Source organism: Zea mays, chromosome 6 (genome assembly GCF_902167145.1).
Source record: "Zea mays cultivar B73 chromosome 6, Zm-B73-REFERENCE-NAM-5.0, whole genome shotgun sequence".
NCBI classification, from domain to species: Eukaryota; Viridiplantae; Streptophyta; class Magnoliopsida; order Poales; family Poaceae; genus Zea; species Zea mays.
The window spans coordinates 71746088-71764447 of record NC_050101.1 but is presented as its reverse complement, the minus strand read 5'-3'; the positions used below and the strand labels follow the sequence as shown (position 1 = coordinate 71764447).

Below are 18360 nucleotides of genomic sequence, written 5' to 3'. Positions count from 1 at the left end.
ACAACCAAAATTTGGCTCAATATCACTATTAATTGAATTAGGCAAATCCTAAAAGTTGATAATACATGATATGGTGATGTACCATGGCCTACTTAGAACAATTTTGCATTGCAGGGTGAAAAGTATAAAAAAGGAGATGGCGAGTTGTGGCTATCAAAATTATTTTAGCTCACAAATATGGCCCTCTTATCTATCAAAATTATTTTAGCTCACAAATATGGCCCTCTTATCTTATATGTTATGGGGAATATGTTGTGGCATGATTTCTACATTACTTACATATGGACATATATTCAACCCATCTAAATATGATTCCTCTAAAAACAGGTAGAGCAATTAAAGTTGTGCGCATTCAGGTTCAAGGTTTCCTTACATAACCATGAGGCAACCATGTAATGCGTATTGGAGAGAAGCTGCCAACATTTAGAGAAATGAAAATAGAATGTGTTGGACATAGCTAGTCAAATGGTTAGGATGACATTTCAGTATTAAAACCAACAACCAGTATCATCTTTTGTATAGAACAAACATCTGCATTAGTTTGTTCAAGCAGACAGTTAACTACTGTGAATCTACCTATGAGTTATGTGCCCGTGCTTTGCAACGGCACACAAAATATTTAGCAAAATATCAGTGCACAACGATTACATAGAAACGAAGAACACTTATATTATCACCGACTTTAATATCTTAAAAATTGTTTCCTAACAAATACAATGTTATCCTTATATGATTAGTGGCAGCGACATGAACATATCTAAGAGTAGGTATGAAGTGAAACTATTTTGGTACTTATCTCGCAAAGACAAATATTTGAAGTTGCGTAATATGACATAACAGTTAACATGACCCATGAAAAAAGATGAACCGAAATATGCTCTCCCGCAAGCCAAGCATGCTCTCTCTCTACTTCAGCACGAGCAGAGTCCATCTATCCCATCCACACCCAGTCGAGCCTGATGACACCATCCAACTCCATCGGCGCTACAGTGCCATCCTGCAAAATTTTATCATACCATCATTAGCTCTTCTGTTTAGATCACCAAATGACTAAAAGTAGCTAAAAAGCTGCTAAAGTTTATCTCTTGAGAGTGAAACAAGACCTTATTCCTTATTTATTTAAATTTTGAAGTGTCAACAGAGAGTACCAAATGATAAGAAGTCACCCAAACATTACATAAACCAATTTACTTAGCGTAAATCTAACAGCTAAAAATAGAGTATCTAAAGTTTTTTTATGACAAATTTAATTACGCATGCTTCGAGATATATCTCATAACCGATCTCGTCTAGATAATAATAAATTGGCAAGATTATTACGAAAGTTGTTCATGTCTTCATTTTCATCTCTGTGGTCACTATTGGTTGAGATGAACACTCAACCGAAATTGGCGTGTACTTTCCATCACGATCACACAGGTCAAATTCTACATGTGGCATTGCACTTTCACAAAAAGTCAAACTCTACATCTCACGGTGAAGACGGGGGCACAAATTTCTTTCCATGGGGTCCATGAAAAATTAGTCCACTTTAGCACAGATTTGTGGACTAATTGTTAGTCCATAGATAAGCTAACAATTTATAGGCTAAAGTTTAGTGATTAATAATTAGCTCTTACAATATAAACATGCATATAGCAATCGATTAGCTTTCCTGGGCTCTGGTTCAGAAGGTGGACTGGTGGCCTCTCCCAAGTCAAATTAAAACGCAAGCTGTACAGAACACTCACTCTGCGATCTGACATACAGCGACCTACTGGTGCTCAGCACGAAGATCCACTTGGACTCCTCGTTCGTGTTCACCAGATCGCCGCTCTGCTTGTACAGCAGCCGGCCTTCCTCCACGACGACTTCGTACGCCGCCCTCTCGTTCTGCTCAGTAGTCAGTTAGTCAGTCAGTCGGATACATACGTACAATTATCTAGGGTCGCGTCGCACGTACTGGTCCGAGGTACATGATGAGCTGTGAGTTGAGCTTGCTTCGTGGGCATTTCTGGTGATGCAAGTCTCTGCCTTTGCCGACATCCAACCAGTAGAAGAAGGGCTCGCAGCTGGAGTTCGCGCACCAGATGTCGTAGTAGAGGTGCAGGTTGTGGCCGTAGCGGTGGCGCGAGTCAATCTGAACAAGCAAACAGATGATGAGACAAACAATCCGTCCAAGAAAAAAGACATTTATATATATATGAAATGGATGAAAATGCTTACAGCTTCGAGCCAGTGCTGGAGCGCGAGCTTCTATGCCTTGTCATCCTTGGAGAGTCCCTTGTCGACCTTGGCGACCCTCCATGAAATGAATGAAGATGCTTACAGCTTCAGGAACTTGTAGGCCTTATGCAGCGTGGTGGCCTCCTGGTCGAGCTCCACGCGGGGGCGAGGGGAGATGTACTCGATCATGGCCTGTGCGGCTCGCCTGGGTTGGGACGTTGGGTGGATGGATGCTTAAAAGGCCTGGGAGAGGTAGGATTAGTTGTTGGACTTATTGCTTATTAGGATGCACACCTAATTTTAATAGGTGAATATTACCCATGGGTAATCGGGTTTGGGTTCTGCTTTCCAATACCCATACCCCACATACCCAATGAAGGAAGAATTCCTCCCAAATATGTACCCATGGGGATTAAAATCTTCTCATACCCTAACCCTAATAGAGGAATTCCACATGGGTTAACGACTATCGGGTCACCGTTGACACCTCTAAGCTAAAGGCTTTTTTTCATTTTTTATGTGAGGGGGTGGCTATGTAGTATCTACAGCTGGACACTTTAGACAAATACCACAATATGGTCTTGTTACAATCTAATACAATCACAGCAACTAAAAGAACACTCGTTGTTTGGGATCACCATTTTACCCTTGCAACCATCTTGAATACTCTTTTGTAATAGGTAAATACGATGGCAAACATAATAAGGCAAGAGCAAGCATCATGTGCTAGGAGCTCCAGTGACATGGTGCCTCAGTTGACACTGGATTCCCAAACCCCCAAGCTCCAAAGGCTGCTGAAGCATCGTGTTTTGTGACAGCTGTCTTGCTAAAGCATCGTGTGAGATGTTCTTAGTCTACTATACAGATTAAAATCTTCAGTCTTTTTCAACCACATGAGGCACACCTCTGTCGCTTAGTCTGCATAAAGGTGCAGAAGTAAAAAATTGTTGAAATTGATCAGTGAAAATGGAATATTAGAATTTGGGAGTAAAACAGAGAAATATTGTCTTGATAGATAAGTCTCCTTAGTTTTTGAGGTTGCAGCGCACAGATACAGCATGAGTGAACCTTAGACTCTTACCAAACATGATGGCCAGCACACTTCATAGTTATCTATTAGAGAGGGGGAAATGCCCTTTTCCAGAATACAATGGAGAACAACATGCACCTGGACTCTATTAACTGACATGGGTATGCAGTTATTATCTATTTTCCAAAGGAATGACATATTTATTGCAGATTTTGGTTACACTGATAGTAGTGAAACACGCTTTGATCCATCAATCTTGGTAGATGATCTAACACATCCATGCTAAATTTCACTATTCTTGCTTTACCTGCTCGATTTGCTGCTGCTGAAAACAAACATAGACTAAAATGAATGGATGCCTAGTGGTTTGCAGTGTAGTGTGTCCTGTTCTGGGGTTAGTCAACACACACTAATCATTACCGTATCTCCATACATCTGTAAGGTAAGTGCTAAATATGTTTTTTCACATTCAAGCAGTATTTGATGAATTGACAAAGTAACCACAGGGATAAGGTGACAGAACTAAGGGCAGGTGTTAATAATAGCTAACTTACATACCCAGTCCACACATATAGAGCTTGAAAAGCTTGGCATTTTGTTCCAATGTCTTATCCCATTGAAAGTAGCGATCAGATAAAGCAGAAACATCCTAGGCGTGCTGCCTGGTCCAAAAGAGAGTGGAACTTCTGCTCAATACCTTCGCAAGCATGTCGAGAAGCACCACAGCTCGACGAACCCTCCACTAGAACATTTTACGGAACATATCCTGATGCTCTCTAAAATGCACCTACGCCAAGATCAATCCTAGTTCGAGCTATACTCTAATCCAACCCATGTCTCCTCTTTCTGGAGCCCAACTTGCGGATTGAAAAAATTATCAAAGGGTAATCGAGATGGGCACACGCTCTGGGAACATAAGAAGCAACACACGGAGAGGGAAGGAACGAACCAAGAGCAAAAAGGCGGACCTCCTTCTTCCTGGCGAGGTTCCAGATCCTCCAGGTCATGTTCTCCAGGCGCATGTTCTTCTCCTGCGGGCTCCACATCACGTTCGCCTGCGCGCGCCCACCGCGTGCGCGCGCGGCCGCACACACACACACACAGATCGATCAACACACCCCGCGGATCACCAGCGAGGAAGAAGGTAAGCGGGCAGAGATTTGGAGCGCTCACTCGCTCGCCGTCGAGCGGAGCAGGAGCACATTACGTACCCGGAGCCAGGTCTTGTAGAGGTCGGTCTCGTCGTAGCCGGTAATGACCTCCTCGACGAAGTAGCGCGCTGGGAGAAGTGCCCGCGCTCGCGTAGGAGCAGCGATGTACGGCAACGACAACTGGATCAACAGCTACCTCGACACCATTCTCGATGCCGGCAAGGGCGCCGGACCCGCCAGGGTCCAGGGAGGAGAAGGCGGCGGGGACCGGCCCTCGCACGAGATCTACCGTCGCAAGCATGGGGGAGCAGCGGCGGCAACATACCTTGCGGTAGGTGGTGCCGTCGAGCTCGACGACCCAGCCGGATGGGTATCGCGAGGTGGAGTGCCGGGCGCGTGCGCGACGGTTGCAGTCGAGCGTGGAGCACCGCTGGGATGAGGGATCGGGGCCGAAGATGTAGTCCCTGCCGACGGCAGAAATTCGGATCTCGAGCGGGCGGGAAAGGAGGTGCTGAGGACGGGGGTGAGATCCAGATCTAGGGTGCATGGGGGTGGGGGCGACATCGATGGTGGAGCTTGCGTGATTGACGGGAGAGGGGGCGCGATGTCGTGGGCGGAGGCGCGGCGCGAGATTCCTGGGAGGCAGAGGCGCGCGGTAGACGGGGACAGGGCACGCGAATCACGCGAGCGGAGCCACGGTGAAGCTGTGGACGCCTACTTTGCTATCTTATAGAGTAGTAAAGATATAAATAGAGTTTTTTTAAAATATATTTTTTCCAATAGTTTATCTAAATGACTATCTAAATATAGTCATCTTTTATTCCGAGTTTCTTTCTGGCCAGTAAAATATAAAAAACTTGAATAGTTTTGTAGAGTGCAGATAAGATATAGAAAAAACCGTTCGAGACTGAAAAGTTATAGAATACGGGTTTTATGCCAATAACTCTCTTAATGATAATTTAGAGAATTAAATCTAGAAAGAAATCTTGAAGATGCTCACTGCGAATCCTCTGCAACGGCAACGGGCTCCTGCTAATCTCCCGATGAGTCAGCTGACCAATCAACCGACCAAGTTGCAGTGCCGGTGGTTGGGCATGTCGTCGTCGTCTTCCTCCGTCCCTTGCTGCTGCTGCCGCCTTTACCAAGTGAGCAACACGCAGACCAGCTGGAATGGATGCGAACGGAGCACCCAGAAGCGCCACGGCCGCAATAAAAGAATTCAGCGGCGCACCAACCCAGCCAGGCACTGTTCATCGTCTCTGACAGATAGGCGCCAACTAACTCGGCAACAGCAACAGGAATTTAAAACGTTTTTTTTTTGTTTCATTGATTGAATTCATCTGCATCCACCACAGCACAGCGACAGACAACCGACCTCTCAGACTGACTGCAACGCTTGACTCTTCACCTCCCCTACGCTAATACTGTTCACCGTATAGGGGCTACAGTTTCCCCCTACCTCGCGCAGCGGTGAGCGCTCGCCTCTCCCCTTCCTCGCGACACTCTTCTCTCTCACGCCAGATGCAGCGGTTCACTGTAGCCGCCCACTCGGCTTCTTCGCGCGGAAGGAGCCGCCCGCGCCAGACACCGGAAAGTTCTCGCTCCACCTCGCTCCGTCTCCACCCGTCCACGGAAGGGCGATTTTTGGAGGCAACGCGGCGGCGGATCTCCCGTCGGCCGGTGGACTCGGCACCGGCCCCGCTCGGGTGCGCAGAAGACGAAGTCGACGTCGTGAGCACGCACTGCCGTTCGCGAGCGAAGACGAAGAGGGGTCACATCCGCTTCCGCCGAGGTTCGTCGCATCCGATTCGTTGGCTTCCGTCTCAGACCCTCAACGGCGCCATCAGATCCAGACGCATCCCCTTCGATTCGACTTGGTGGGCACTAAATCTCCCGTTCTTAAGGTAATTTGCTTTACAAATCCACGGCAAATCATTGTTTATGTTCCGATTGATTTACAACTGAAGTCGTATTGTGCTTCATTCGCCGTCTTGCGGCCCAGATCCATACCTACTAGAGGTATAGGTTCTTGTTCCTCTTCAAACGAAAAGTTCAGTGACGACAAATTAACATTACCACTGCTGCGGTGTTAAAAATTCGTATTTTTTGTTGCCAAGCCCATAGGATTTAGCACAAGCACAGAACTGTTGTAGGTATGAAGTTAGGTAGTTTTTCATCCGGTGATTTATGGGCCTGGTATACCATACCTTATGTTCCATGCCATCCAGTGCTGTTGATTCGACTGTCCTTCATGTATTTGAACTGAGACATTGTTTTTGTGCCTTTTATGTGCAATGTTACCCTTTGGCACTATATGAGTATCCACCAATATAACCGACAATACTAAATCACTTGTTTACTGTGCCAGGATATGTAATGTTTCAGACTTAAACTTGTCTTCCTCTAGGGACATTACCTCTACCATTTGTCTCTGCACTGACATGTTTCCTTTATATTTCTGTGGCAATTATTTTCGTAAGCTTGAAATGTGTATAAAATGTTCTTGGCAGGTTCATTCCCATGTACCTGCCAACAAATATTTTACTGATAAGTAGAACTGCCAAGTTTGCATCTGTCTGTTTTTTTTATGATTCGAAGTGTACATGTGTTACCTCATCTTCAGTTTACTCAATATCCTATGTTGCATTTGGACATGTTCATGTTTTTCATATGGGTAACGATACAATTTATCTGTTACATTTGATCATCAATATGATAGATCTTAGGAAAGTGATTGTACATATCAGTTTTGAATTTTGAATCTCTAGTTTCTACATCCCTTATATTTGGTACATGTTTGTAATGTTATTGCATGTTTTTATGACACCATTGTGGTTGAAACAAAATTTGTATGTAATTTTATATGCAAACTTTTGTCATTACAAGAATGCATATGCTTTTAAAGGGTTTGCACATGTTACTTCATAAATTAAATGTTTGCAGCCCATTTGTTAATGGCATCCTCCCAAGAAGATAAGATGAAGGCTTTGATGAAAGTCCTTGTCGACTGTACAGAGGATGCCACAAAATCCCTGGGGGGTTTAGTTGATCATGCATTAGACCACATGCATGATGAAGAAATCCTAGCTAGGACATTGTTTGCTATCAAAGATAAACTAGAGTTGCTTCAGCAGGATGCCTTAGAGGCAAAAGTCCAAGCCTTTCCAGAAGTAGCTAAGTACGTGTGGGATGACATCAGTGTTGACCCTCCCTCTCCGTCACCCCCTCCAACAGTTACTGATCCTTCTGTTGACGAAGAGGAGTTCTACTGCCCCGACGTGAGTGACGAATGGTATTTCAGTGATTCAGATAGGTCTACCCGTAATAGCTACTGGAATATGTTTTAGGGTTATGTTGGCAGTGAAAGGTACATGACATCCTTTTGAACACCCATATGTCATGTAAGTCTATGTCTAAGCAGTACACTGTCCGAAGTACTTAGTTCGATGTAAGGAATAATTGTAGTCTGTGAACTTTGCTCAGTAGCAAGTCTCATGTGTTTGGTTTAGTACTGTAACCGTTAATGCGAACCTTTTATTATAATTGTTACTGCTTTTTATGTTTGATTTCTAAATCATTAGTTCAAATGCTTATGCTCAAATGTAACTCTTATTACCATCTGACTTATTCTGTCCCCTGTCCACCCTTACTAGAATGGACCCATCAAACAATGCGACTTCTTCTCAGCCCATGTCAAATTCTTCTATTGGCCAGCAGTTTGTTCCTCCACCCCCTATGTGGCCCACGGCTTACATGCAGCAGAGTGCTATGGATTGTAACCTCGTGGGAAACCTGAATTTTCCAAACCCTGCTCAAGGTCCGACAACAATGTGGGCACCCATGCATACAGGGAATACTTCTTCCCAATCTTCCATGATTCCGGCCTCTCAATCAGCTATGTACTGGAATCATTACTTGAATTTTGTCAGGAATCCTCTTGGGCCACCTGAAGTTAACCCATTTCCTGATTGCATTCCACCATCCAATACCAGTACACCATTACAGGGTTCCAATACTATACCTTCCATACCTGTGAATTTGGACTCAGATGCAGAACATAGTGTTCAAGACATCAATAGTCCTGAAAAGAATGCACCTCCTATACAAAAACCCAAAAAGGCTAAGGAACAAAACTTTACTGGCCCTGAAGATCTTCTACTTTGCACAACCTGGTTGCAAATTAGCAGTGACCCTGTTGTGCACACTGGGCAACGTAGGGAGGGCCTTTGGGCTAGAATTGAAAAAAGATACAACGAACAGAGGGGGAACTTTCCTTGCCGAGTGAACAGAGCGCTTAGCAGCAGATGGGACAAGATAAGAGCAGATGTAAGTAAGTTTGCTGGGTACTATGCAAGAGTTCTTAGAGAGAAACAAAGTGGGTTAACTGATGACGACAAGGTAACCCAAATTTTCCCGACTTTAAATCATTTACAAATGATTCTATATACATGTTAACACATTTGTAAAATTAAACCATAATTTGTACAGACTTCGAAGGCGGCAACATTATTTGCACACGAGGAGAACAAAAATTTCCAGTACATGCATTGCTGGCACCAACTAAAGGGAGAACCGAAATGGGAGAGCATTTGTAGTGGACAATCGTTCCGCGGATTGAATGCAAATCCAGTTGGGTCAACAGGTACTCCGTCTGCTCCGACAACTGAAAATGATAGTTCATCAGCAGGGTTGACAGGAAAACAGCCGCGTGGTCGTGATTTCAGTAAATCAGAGAGAAACAAACCTGCATCATCTTCATCTCCAGAGTACCTCAGCCGTTTGCAAGAAATAACTGAAAAACAAATTCAGAGGTCCATAGAAAAGGGTGCAAAAAAAGAGAAGTGCACAGAAGAAGACAGGGAAATGGAGAAAAAGAGGTTAGAATTGGAAGCCGAAAAGGTCATCATACGAAAAAGGGAATTGAAACTTCAAGAACTAGAATCTGCTGAAAAAAGATTACAAAGGCTGGAGGCAACGAATGAAGAAGATGTCCAACCCCAAGTTTGGATTATGATGCAAAAACAAAAACAGAAGTTGCAAGAATTCATATTTGGTTACGAGTGAAAGATATATTCGGTTACTCGTAACTTGAGCTTGTTTTACCGAACCTGTTTGTATTATTTGGTTATGTGAGGACGTTACATTTGTTTGGCAGACCATTATATTATTTGTTCGAACCATAAGTCGTCAAGGACAGTCGTGCAGTTCTGTTTGTTCTAAGGTGTTGTAATCGACAATAATTATTTCCAGTTGCTGTGAACATGTTTCCTTTAATTTTCATATATTTGCTGCGTGTTGAGCTTGGAATCGTTTGTGATGTGTACAAATCGTTAGAAGTGTTCATGTTATTGTGTTGAACGAACAAGTACAGGATTGCAATGACGAACTTCTTTATTTCAGAACTGATACGTAGGACTTGCGAATGGAAATTACACATAGTAGAATCAAGTTGCAATAAACTTTAGCATACGACTGGTGAAGTTTACATGCTTCCACGCCGAGCCCACAAATGCTCGACAAGATCATTTTGGAGGGAGCACGATCTTTCTTGGCGACGAAGATCGAAGTGGTTAATCACCCATTCTGCCCTTCCTTCAGCAATTAGTTGTGGTGCTTGGCTGGTTGAAGTGTTATCTCCAAAATCAGTATTAGCTGCAAACGGCCCTTCGTCTTCAACAATCATGTTGTGCATTATGATGCAAGCTGTTATAATTTCAGTTAAACGATTTCGATCCCAACCATATGCTGGACCTCGTAGCACCGCCCACCTAGCTTGAAGAACTCCAAATGCACGCTCAATATCCTTTCGACAACTTTCCTGCATTTGTGTGAAATACACTTTCTTTTGCTCATATGGGTGCCTTATAGCTTTTACGAAAGTTGGCCAGTTCGGGTAAATACCATCAGCGAGGTAATATCCGAAGTTATATGCATTACCATTTATTGTGTAATGCACAGGTGGCATTCGGCCAGATGTCATGGGGTCGAAAACTGGTGATCGGTGGAGCACGTTCACGTCGTTGTTTGTCCCGGGCATGCTAAAGAAAGCATGCCAAATCCAAAGGTCATACGTTGCCACAGCTTCTAGGATCATAGATGCTCGACCATTTCTGCCACAAAACTGACCACGCCATGCGGTAGGACAGTTCCGCCACTCCCAATGCATGCAATCTATAGAACCCAACATCCCTGGGAAACCTCTTGATTCGCTATGGTGCATGATGCGTGTTATGTCAGCTTCGTTAGGAGTTCGTAAATACCAGCCACTGAAGTATGCAATGATACCTCGACAGAAATGATGAAGGCATTCCCTAGCTGTCGACTCCCCTATTTGAATGTACTCGTCTACAGCATCTGAAGGTAACCCATATGCTAGTACCCGCATTGCCGCACATACTTTTTGTAGTGGACCTAGACCAGGCATACCAGTTGCGTCTACCCGTTGTGTAAAGTACGAATCATGTTGTTGAAGACCTTGCAAGATTCTCAGGAAGAGAGGCCTACTCATGCGGAACCTAAGTTTATAATAAAGAATATTTGTAATGAAATTGCAAATATTAAACCGTATTCGAATAATAAGTAGTGGGTACCTTCTACGAAAGACGTGGGGTGGATACACAGGGTTCTCGGCGAAGTAGTGATGATGGATAAGATTTTCTCCACGAAAATGATCTCTATGAATAACCCGCCGAGGCAAACGGGACCGTCGTTGTAGGTGGCGTCTGGCCTCTATGTTGAGGACAAGAAGATTGACAAGCATAAGTGTTTCGTCCTCACTATCACTCGAGTAAGAGTCTTCATCGCTATGGCTGTGAGACATACTGTGAAATGTTTGAATTGTTGATGTAGTGAAGTTTGTTGTTGCATTTGTGAAGAGATGAATTGCATATATATAGGGGAGAGGAATGCGGCTTCAGGTGCAAGCTAGTGGCTTCCCACGAAAGACAAACATGTCTTTCGTTGCAAGACAAGTGCGGCTTGCCGCATACGACTAGTGCAATTTGGTTTGCAGGATATTTGATTTCTTATCCCAGGACGGATAAAACGTCATCACGAAAATATGCAAATTCGAATGTATTGTAAAATAATAGTTGTTATATATTTTTTGTGGAAGTAATTGTAAAGTAATTATTTTTTATAAATTTGATTTTTGAATACATGCGTAACATGTCGGACGTGTGCAAAATAATGAAAGAAAATCAAAATTGAAGTTGGTTAAAGTTAGTTATATGGAAATGGTTTTTTAATGAGTAGAGGGATATATAGGGGAAAATATAGAGGGAACGGTTGCGGGACGAGTGAATATAGGGGATGGAATCTTGCTGACGTGGCTGCATAGTAACATTTAGGGGGAAAAATTTAGGGGGAACGGTTGCGGACAGTCTCATCACTCTCAAACAAAAGTGTAGTAATCCATGTATGGGTACTGGTAGTAGTGCATGTATGTGTAGGCAGGCATGTCTACATTTCTCCCATTGTTCCTTTCTTCCGAGTTGAGACTCCGACTGCAGTTGGGGATGGACGACGACAATTTTTTTTTGACTCCAGTAGTGTGTTTATTCCCAATCTGAATACATTTGATTTGCCCTAAACCAAGTAACCAACCCTCTCTCTCTTTCTCTCTGTCTATCTGAATAGTATGCACACAAAAAGAACCTCAAACGTTTCATGAACAAGAAGATGAGGAAAAAGGAAAGAATCTCAAAAGGAATGAAAGAAGAAGACATGGTTGATGAATCGAGTTGGCTGGTACGGTACCATGCAGAGCAATGCAGTTTGTGGCCAAGCTAGGTAGCCCGTGCCCAATCATGGAGGCCACCAGATTTCTGCAGGGGGTGCAATTCTTGGCACACAAGCATCGCATCTGCAGTTCTGCACTCCGCCTTCCGCTTTCCCCCACATCCGGCTTGACTGCTTTCGCGCCGGTGGCCGGCCGGCGCCGGGCTGCCCTGCACTCGCCCGCCCGTCAGAACAGCATCCAGTCCAGGCGGTTGGTCGGCGGCGCGCCGGAGGACGCCGTGGAGCTCACGGTTGTCGTCGACGAGGCCGAGGACGTGGACGGCAGCGACGACAGCAGGTCCAGCATCTCCCACCGCGCCTGCCTCGCTTGCTGCTGCTGCTGCTGCGGCGGCGGCGGTGCTGGCTTGGCGCCGGACTTGCGGACGGTGGCGGCGTTCCTGGCCGCCACCGCGTCCAGCGTCTCCACGTACTTCTGGACGCGCTTCACCTGCGACGGGCGGCGGAATCGATTCAAATTCAGTCGGCCGCGGCACTGGAATTCAACGGGGAAGAAGGCGAGATATCGGATCGACGGATCCTTGCTCCTCACCTGCATCCGCCTCTGCGCCTTGACGTCGCCGTCGGCGACCACGGCGTCGAGCCTGAGCAGCTCGTTCATGAGAAGCTCTGTCACCTGCACCACGTCCTTCTCCGCGACCTTCTCCCCCTTGCGCACCGACGCGTCCAGCGCCGCCACCTGCCAGCAAGCCTCCAGTCAGATTTTATTCAGAGGTTGGTCAACTCCCCTCCCTGTTCCGGTCGTTCTGCATCTGCTGACTGACTGCTATAGATGGGCTCGGAAAAAGATGCAATCTTGGGATGGATGGGTACTGTGCCATGCCAAGTAGTAACAACGAACCAACCAACCTTGGGGGCGAGCTTGTCGACCTCGGCGGTGACCGCGGCGACGGCGCTGGCGGCCTTCTGGAGGTGGCCGTTGCGGCGCTCCTCGATGAGGCGGCGCGCGCGGGCTTCCGGGTCCTCCACGACCACCACCTTGGAGCGGTCCTTGACGCCGGCCACGTCCAGGAACGCCTTGGAGTCGCGCTCCTTGTCCTTGTACAGCACCTTCTGGTCGTCCGGGTGCAGCCCCGTCTTGGCGGCCACCAGCTTCTTCAGCTCCCCTGCACGCCGCACGCAGCATTCGTCTCGCTCGTCAGACCCGGGACCCAGATACGGTGACTGACCGACGAACGAACTACACTGGATGGAGTGACTGACCGAAGGAGGCCTCGGAGCTGACGTAGATCTCGTGCGTGACGCCGGCATGCTTGGCCTTGACCCGGATGGTGCGCACCGGCTTGACGCCGGGAGACGGCTCGTCGTCGGCCGCCCCGCCCCGCTTCTGCACCAGCATCCCGCCGGGCCGCACCTCCCACACCTCCTCCGCCGACACCTTGCCGCCGGAGGCGGCTGCGGCCACGGTCGCCGGCGCCTCCTTCGCCGCCCCCAGCTTCACTGATGGCGGCGCCGCCTTCCTGCCCCTGCTGGCGCTCGCTCCCAGCATGCTGCTTACCGCCTCCCTGCTCCCAGCTTGGGCGGGGCGAAAATGATGGCAGGCGGGCGGGCAGAGGAGACCGACGGACGGATGGACAGCGAGGAGGAGGAAGAAATAATGGCAGGCAGGAAGGCAGTGGCTGCGGGGCGGGCGGGCGAGGTGGATGCGGATGCGGGAACCACCGCATGAAGCAAGCAGGGGGGAATATATAAATACGCCAAATAGAATACCGGTAGCGGCGGGCAGTCCGCGACCGCGAGCGCATACATTGTCACCGTCGTCGGTGAGGTCCAGTCCCGGAGGAGGAGGACGATCTGAACTGCAAGCCCCGGCCACATGATTCGATTCCGGTCAGCCGACGAGCTGATTTCCAGAGCCAGAGCTTGGCTCGATCGTCGCGGCAGAAGCAAACGAAATGGCTCTGGCTCGCTGTAAATTCTGTTTCTGTAGCCTGCAGCTGCTTGCTTAGCTTATCAGCTAGATGACGCCGGCTGGTGGCGCGATTTCGTTCGTTTATTTACTGTTAACGAAATTAGAATGGTGTCGCTTAGCTTAGCAGCTGCCAGAGAGCGGCGGCGCCTTGAGTAACTAGCCGTGTTCCGCTAAACTATATATTTGGAAACAAATGGTGGTCGCGCATCCATAGGATCGTGAATCCTTCGTTGCATAATTTATAGAAATAAAATACTATACAAATCACAGTTAAAGCCACAGCAAATCACAAGCTAAAGTTGACATCACCTGACAGTCTGCAGTCCACCGACAGTGAGAGTGAGGAGTGACATGTGGCGGTTGCCATATAAAAGAATATATAGATAGATGTGCACGTATTCATACGAGCACACGCGCGTCGGGCACGCACAGCTCAGCTCACTTTGAGCAAGTAGTAGTACAGTGCAGCTGCTTCCATAAGCACCACGTGTTGCAGCCTTCTCGCTTATGCAGGTCATATAGCTAGCCGCTGCTCGCGTGTAACACCCGGTTTTAAAGGGACAAAACCGGGTGCATCTCATACATGCGCCAAGAAGACAACATATATAATAACAGAGTGTATAGAGATAAATGTCATAAAACATCAGAGTACTTATTACATAGCGGAAGTCTTATTACAAAATAAAATAATAAAGATAAAGCGAACTAAGGATCGTCGGCGCCAATGTCGACCGAGACACGCCACCTAGATCAGATCGAACTCCTCAGTGTTAGGCGGCTCCTCTTCGACCACCTGTTCTTCTCCTGTGGGGGGGGGTGTGAGACAGCAAGAGTGAGCTCACATACGTTCATAGCTCAACATGTCGTGGGGAATAATGTGGCATGAACTCACCAAAGGTGGGAGTTCATGTAGTGTAAGGCTAATCAATGGAATAAAGGCTGAGGCTGAGCATTGCTTTTATAAGTTGGTCAAAATTTTATTAGCAATTACTAAGTGTAAGTAAATACCAAACCTTAATAATAATAAAGAACAATAATAGTAAAATAATCCCAAATGCGATGCAAATGTCAAATTAAATTTAAGTTCCATATTTAATCATGTGAGGGTCCGAGCCGCTCTTGACCGTGAGCACGGCTAGTATACTAGTTTTACACTCTGCAGAGGTTGCGCATCTTTACCCACAAGTCGTGTATCCCATGTCGCCTGGGTTTGCAAGGCCCTTAGACACTACCGAGGTGAATGGCTAGGGATCCACTACGAGGCCTTTACAAAGTTCCACTAGCTTCCGAAAACCCGCTACAGTTTATAGGAAGATCCAGTACAGGGTTCCTGGCTGACAGCCATCGCAGCAAAATCAACCAGGGACCTCCCCGCACTGACCTCTCCCCTACTGCCCTTGCCCCTTTCGGGTAAGGTAGTCTTCCACTAGCTTTCCTAATTAGTCAGCCAAGGGCGTCCCATTAAACCCTTGTGGTAGCACTGTTTTCCCGGGTGGTTCTCCATGTTCCCATTAACATAATGATCTTATCATGAACATAAAATAATGAACAGATAATAGAAAGTGTAGTCATGAGTCATAAATATCTTTATACCCAAATCCACATAAAGCTATAGCATGTACTACCCAAAAATTTAGTAGTAAAACCAGTGGTGAAACAAGGTATAAAGATAGTCAAAATCTAGGGTATCCTATTGGGTCCCATCAAAATTAACCTATGCAGATCATTATGAATAATAAGAACATGAATAGGTAAAAGAAGTGATCAAGGGCACAACTTGCCTTCAATGAGCTCCTGCTCAGCTATCTCTACTTGTTGAACCTCAGTTTCCACAGTGGCTTGCTCGTCTATTCGCATCAACACAATACATACATAGTATAGCCAAAATCAACATCACACCAATCATGTAAATAAAATATACAGTAAAAATCTACACATTAAAATAAGATCATAGGAACTGGAATCACTAAATTTGGAGTTATAGATTTTAAGTTATGAATTTTCCAAGGTTTAATGTGATTAAAATAGGATTAAATGTTAAATTAATGTTCTTACTGTTTTTTTGCCAAAACAGAGACACTAAATGGTAGTGAATATTATTACAAAATTTTAGAAATTGGAATGGCTAAATTTGGAGCTAAAATGAATTTTCTATGAATTAACTAAGTTCTAGGAATTATTTTTGTATTAAAAACACATTTACTAATTCATTTATACATTTTAAATGTGCTCTGGACTGGGCCTCATTTCCTAAGAAGCGCAGGGGCTCGCGGGTAATTATTCCTAGACTCAGTGTACAATACCCCCTGGACGGCGGGTTCCATTTACAGATTTCCCAGGGGGTCTTTAATAAAAGTACCCACGAAGGGGTATCGGTGAATCCAGGCCGATGGATCAAGATTGGATGGCTCAGATTTAAATAAGCGAAGGGGTACGTTATGTCTAATCTGAGACGCTCATTATCAATCGGACGGTCCAGATTGGATCGCCCAGGGGGTATGCGTGATCAAATCTGCTCCGCCCATCTAAGATCCTACGGTTGGCACGAGGCCAGACCGAGGCGATGAATTCTGCCTAATCTACACCGTCCATCCTAATCGGACGGTCGACGGTCTTTTCCCCAATCGCTACCGACGGCAGCGGCGGCGCATCGCCGGAGGAACACCCAATCGCGCTCCCGGACTTCGATTCCTACCCTCAACTCGAGATTTAGGTAGCGGATCACCTAACCAATCTCACCGGGCTATCAATTTAAGGGATCAGCTGCGCACGGATCCCGCTCACGCAGCGGAGCGGCTCTACGGTGACATCGCACGACGACGAGCAATCACGCACCCACAACTGCACTATCCTCAACGATTCCAGGTGTACTGCATTCACAGAGGTAACCGAAGGCTCGGCGATGATCCTTACCTTAGTTTGGCGACCGCAGGCGCACCGTCGATGGCGATGTGCGGATGGCACGGCGAGGATGGCACCCCGGTGAGGAATTCACCGCGCTCCGAAGACGTCCAAGCCAGCACAAGGTCCCCGAAAGCTTCCCGGCGCCTCGGCGATCCCGATAGGTGGTACGCCGAGGGTGGATCGCTAGTCTAGAGGCAGGCAGCTGGCGGCGGCTTCAACAGCGCGATTTGCTTACGGCGGCGGTGAATAGCGATGGAGGGACACTGACCTAGGGTTATCGAGGGTCAAGGTACTGTGGCTCTTGGTCATATATTCCCCCGAGTCCGGTCAACACCGCACCGCCACGCCGCGATTGTGCCCGCAAGTTCCGCCGGAGTGCGTGCGAGTTTGTTCCGAAGTCTCCGGGTTGCAGATGAACCTGACAGCGGGTCCCGCGGGGCAGTGAAACGCGATCGCGGGCGCGCTGTATACCGACTGACGGAGCGGTCCCGCCGCACAGCGAGAGGGCGAAGCGCGACGCAAGGGAGGCTGACGAGTGGAGCCCACATGTCGGCGCGGGCGTGCAGGGGCTGAGTCCAGGAATGGGCCGAGCGCGGGATCCCCCCCCGGTGGGCCGAATTCGTGGTCCAGGGCCCAGGTAAGGTTTATTTCTTTTTCTTTTTATTTTTCTGTTTTCTTTCTTCATTTTCAAACCAAATTTGACTTAGTTCAAACTTTTGTGGATCCTCTTTTATAAACTCTATTTTTGTATCTAAAAATAGTAAGCCTGAAGATATTTATGTATACATTTTATTTATATTTCCATATCTCTTCTCTTTTCCTTATTTTCCAAAACCCTAATTTCAAATTTTGGGTTAAATCAAGTTTCAACTAATTAATACCTCATTATTTTTATCCTCATGGTTTTATTTAATGCACAACACATAAAACTCCAACATATGCACTTTTCTTCATTTTAGAATAATTGTTTTATTTAGTCACTCTCAATTACATAGGTGCTCTTTTTATGATGCAAGTAAGACACACAAAATGAGGAGCTCTCTTTATTACTCATGGTATACAACTTGAGTATTACAAATCCTACCCCCCTTAAAAATAATCTCGTCCTCGAGATTTAGGAAGGACTAGGGAAAAGATGGGGAAAATCTATACGAAGCTCTTCTTCTCTTTCCCACGTTGCTTCATCTTCACCGTGGTGACTCCATTGAACTTTGCACATCTTTATCACCTTATTTCTTGTAACTCGAGTCAAAGTGTCCAAAATCTTGATTGGGTACTCGGCATAAGTCAGATCATCTTGAACACTGAGGTCCTCCAGTGGTAACTGTTCTTCAGGTACCCTGAGACATTTCTTCAGCTGA

The 18360-nt window shown here is 46.3% G+C and overlaps 4 protein-coding genes across 4 annotated transcripts; 1 reads left to right on the top strand and 3 right to left on the bottom strand.

Moving 5' to 3' along the window:
* Nucleotides 1–931: 931 nt before the first annotated feature.
* On the bottom strand, nucleotides 932–4281 carry LOC109940432 (IQ domain-containing protein IQM1). Its single transcript, XM_020539957.1, has 5 exons — nucleotides 4204–4281; nucleotides 1943–2119; nucleotides 1731–1872; nucleotides 1384–1427; nucleotides 932–997 (listed from the first exon to the last, which is right to left on the bottom strand). Exons 1-5 carry the CDS (start codon nucleotides 4279–4281, stop codon nucleotides 932–934), a joined length of 507 nt encoding a protein of 168 aa, XP_020395546.1.
* A 3833-nt stretch (nucleotides 4282–8114) lies between these two features.
* LOC118472193 (glutathione S-transferase T3) lies at nucleotides 8115–9667 on the top strand. The gene is made up of 2 exons (XM_035959937.1): nucleotides 8115–8784; nucleotides 8875–9667. Exons 1-2 carry the CDS (start codon nucleotides 8122–8124, stop codon nucleotides 9448–9450), a joined length of 1239 nt encoding a protein of 412 aa, XP_035815830.1. The 5' UTR covers nucleotides 8115–8121; the 3' UTR covers nucleotides 9451–9667.
* Nucleotides 9668–9787: 120 nt separating this feature from the next.
* On the bottom strand, nucleotides 9788–11711 carry LOC109940154 (protein ALP1-like). The gene is made up of 2 exons (XM_020539254.3): nucleotides 10977–11711; nucleotides 9788–10901 (listed from the first exon to the last, which is right to left on the bottom strand). Exons 1-2 carry the CDS (start codon nucleotides 11204–11206, stop codon nucleotides 9869–9871), a joined length of 1263 nt encoding a protein of 420 aa, XP_020394843.1. The 5' UTR covers nucleotides 11207–11711; the 3' UTR covers nucleotides 9788–9868.
* A 215-nt stretch (nucleotides 11712–11926) lies between these two features.
* On the bottom strand, nucleotides 11927–13826 carry LOC100281106 (protein binding protein). The gene is made up of 4 exons (NM_001174841.1): nucleotides 13387–13826; nucleotides 13033–13289; nucleotides 12716–12862; nucleotides 11927–12613 (listed from the first exon to the last, which is right to left on the bottom strand). Exons 1-4 carry the CDS (start codon nucleotides 13670–13672, stop codon nucleotides 12353–12355), a joined length of 951 nt encoding a protein of 316 aa, NP_001168312.1. The 5' UTR covers nucleotides 13673–13826; the 3' UTR covers nucleotides 11927–12352.
* Nucleotides 13827–18360: the final 4534 nt, after the last annotated feature.

Bases quoted from the DNA above. Each gene is read 5' to 3' on its own strand.
- LOC109940432 (XM_020539957.1), bottom strand. From the start codon at position 4,281: ATGTGGAGCCCGCAGGAGAAGAACATGCGCCTGGAGAACATGACCTGG. The intron at 2,120-4,203 runs GTCCGCCTTTTT...TTGCTTGTTCAG, and splicing joins ACCTCGCCAGGAAGAAGGAG to ATTGACTCGCGCCACCGCTA. The intron at 1,873-1,942 runs GTACGTGCGACG...ACTACTGAGCAG, and splicing joins TCATCATGTACCTCGGACCA to AACGAGAGGGCGGCGTACGA.
- LOC118472193 (XM_035959937.1), top strand. From the start codon at position 8,122: ATGTGGCCCACGGCTTACATGCAGCAGAGTGCTATGGATTGTAACCTC. The intron at 8,785-8,874 runs GTAACCCAAATT...TAATTTGTACAG, and splicing joins GGTTAACTGATGACGACAAG to ACTTCGAAGGCGGCAACATT.
- LOC109940154 (XM_020539254.3), bottom strand. From the start codon at position 11,206: ATGTCTCACAGCCATAGCGATGAAGACTCTTACTCGAGTGATAGTGAG. The intron at 10,902-10,976 runs GTACCCACTACT...TTATAAACTTAG, and splicing joins CCCCACGTCTTTCGTAGAAG to GTTCCGCATGAGTAGGCCTC.
- LOC100281106 (NM_001174841.1), bottom strand. From the start codon at position 13,672: ATGCTGGGAGCGAGCGCCAGCAGGGGCAGGAAGGCGGCGCCGCCATCA. The intron at 13,290-13,386 runs GTCAGTCACTCC...TGCGGCGTGCAG, and splicing joins CAGCTCCGAGGCCTCCTTCG to GGGAGCTGAAGAAGCTGGTG. The intron at 12,614-12,715 runs GTGAGGAGCAAG...CGCCCGTCGCAG, and splicing joins AGGCGCAGAGGCGGATGCAG to GTGAAGCGCGTCCAGAAGTA.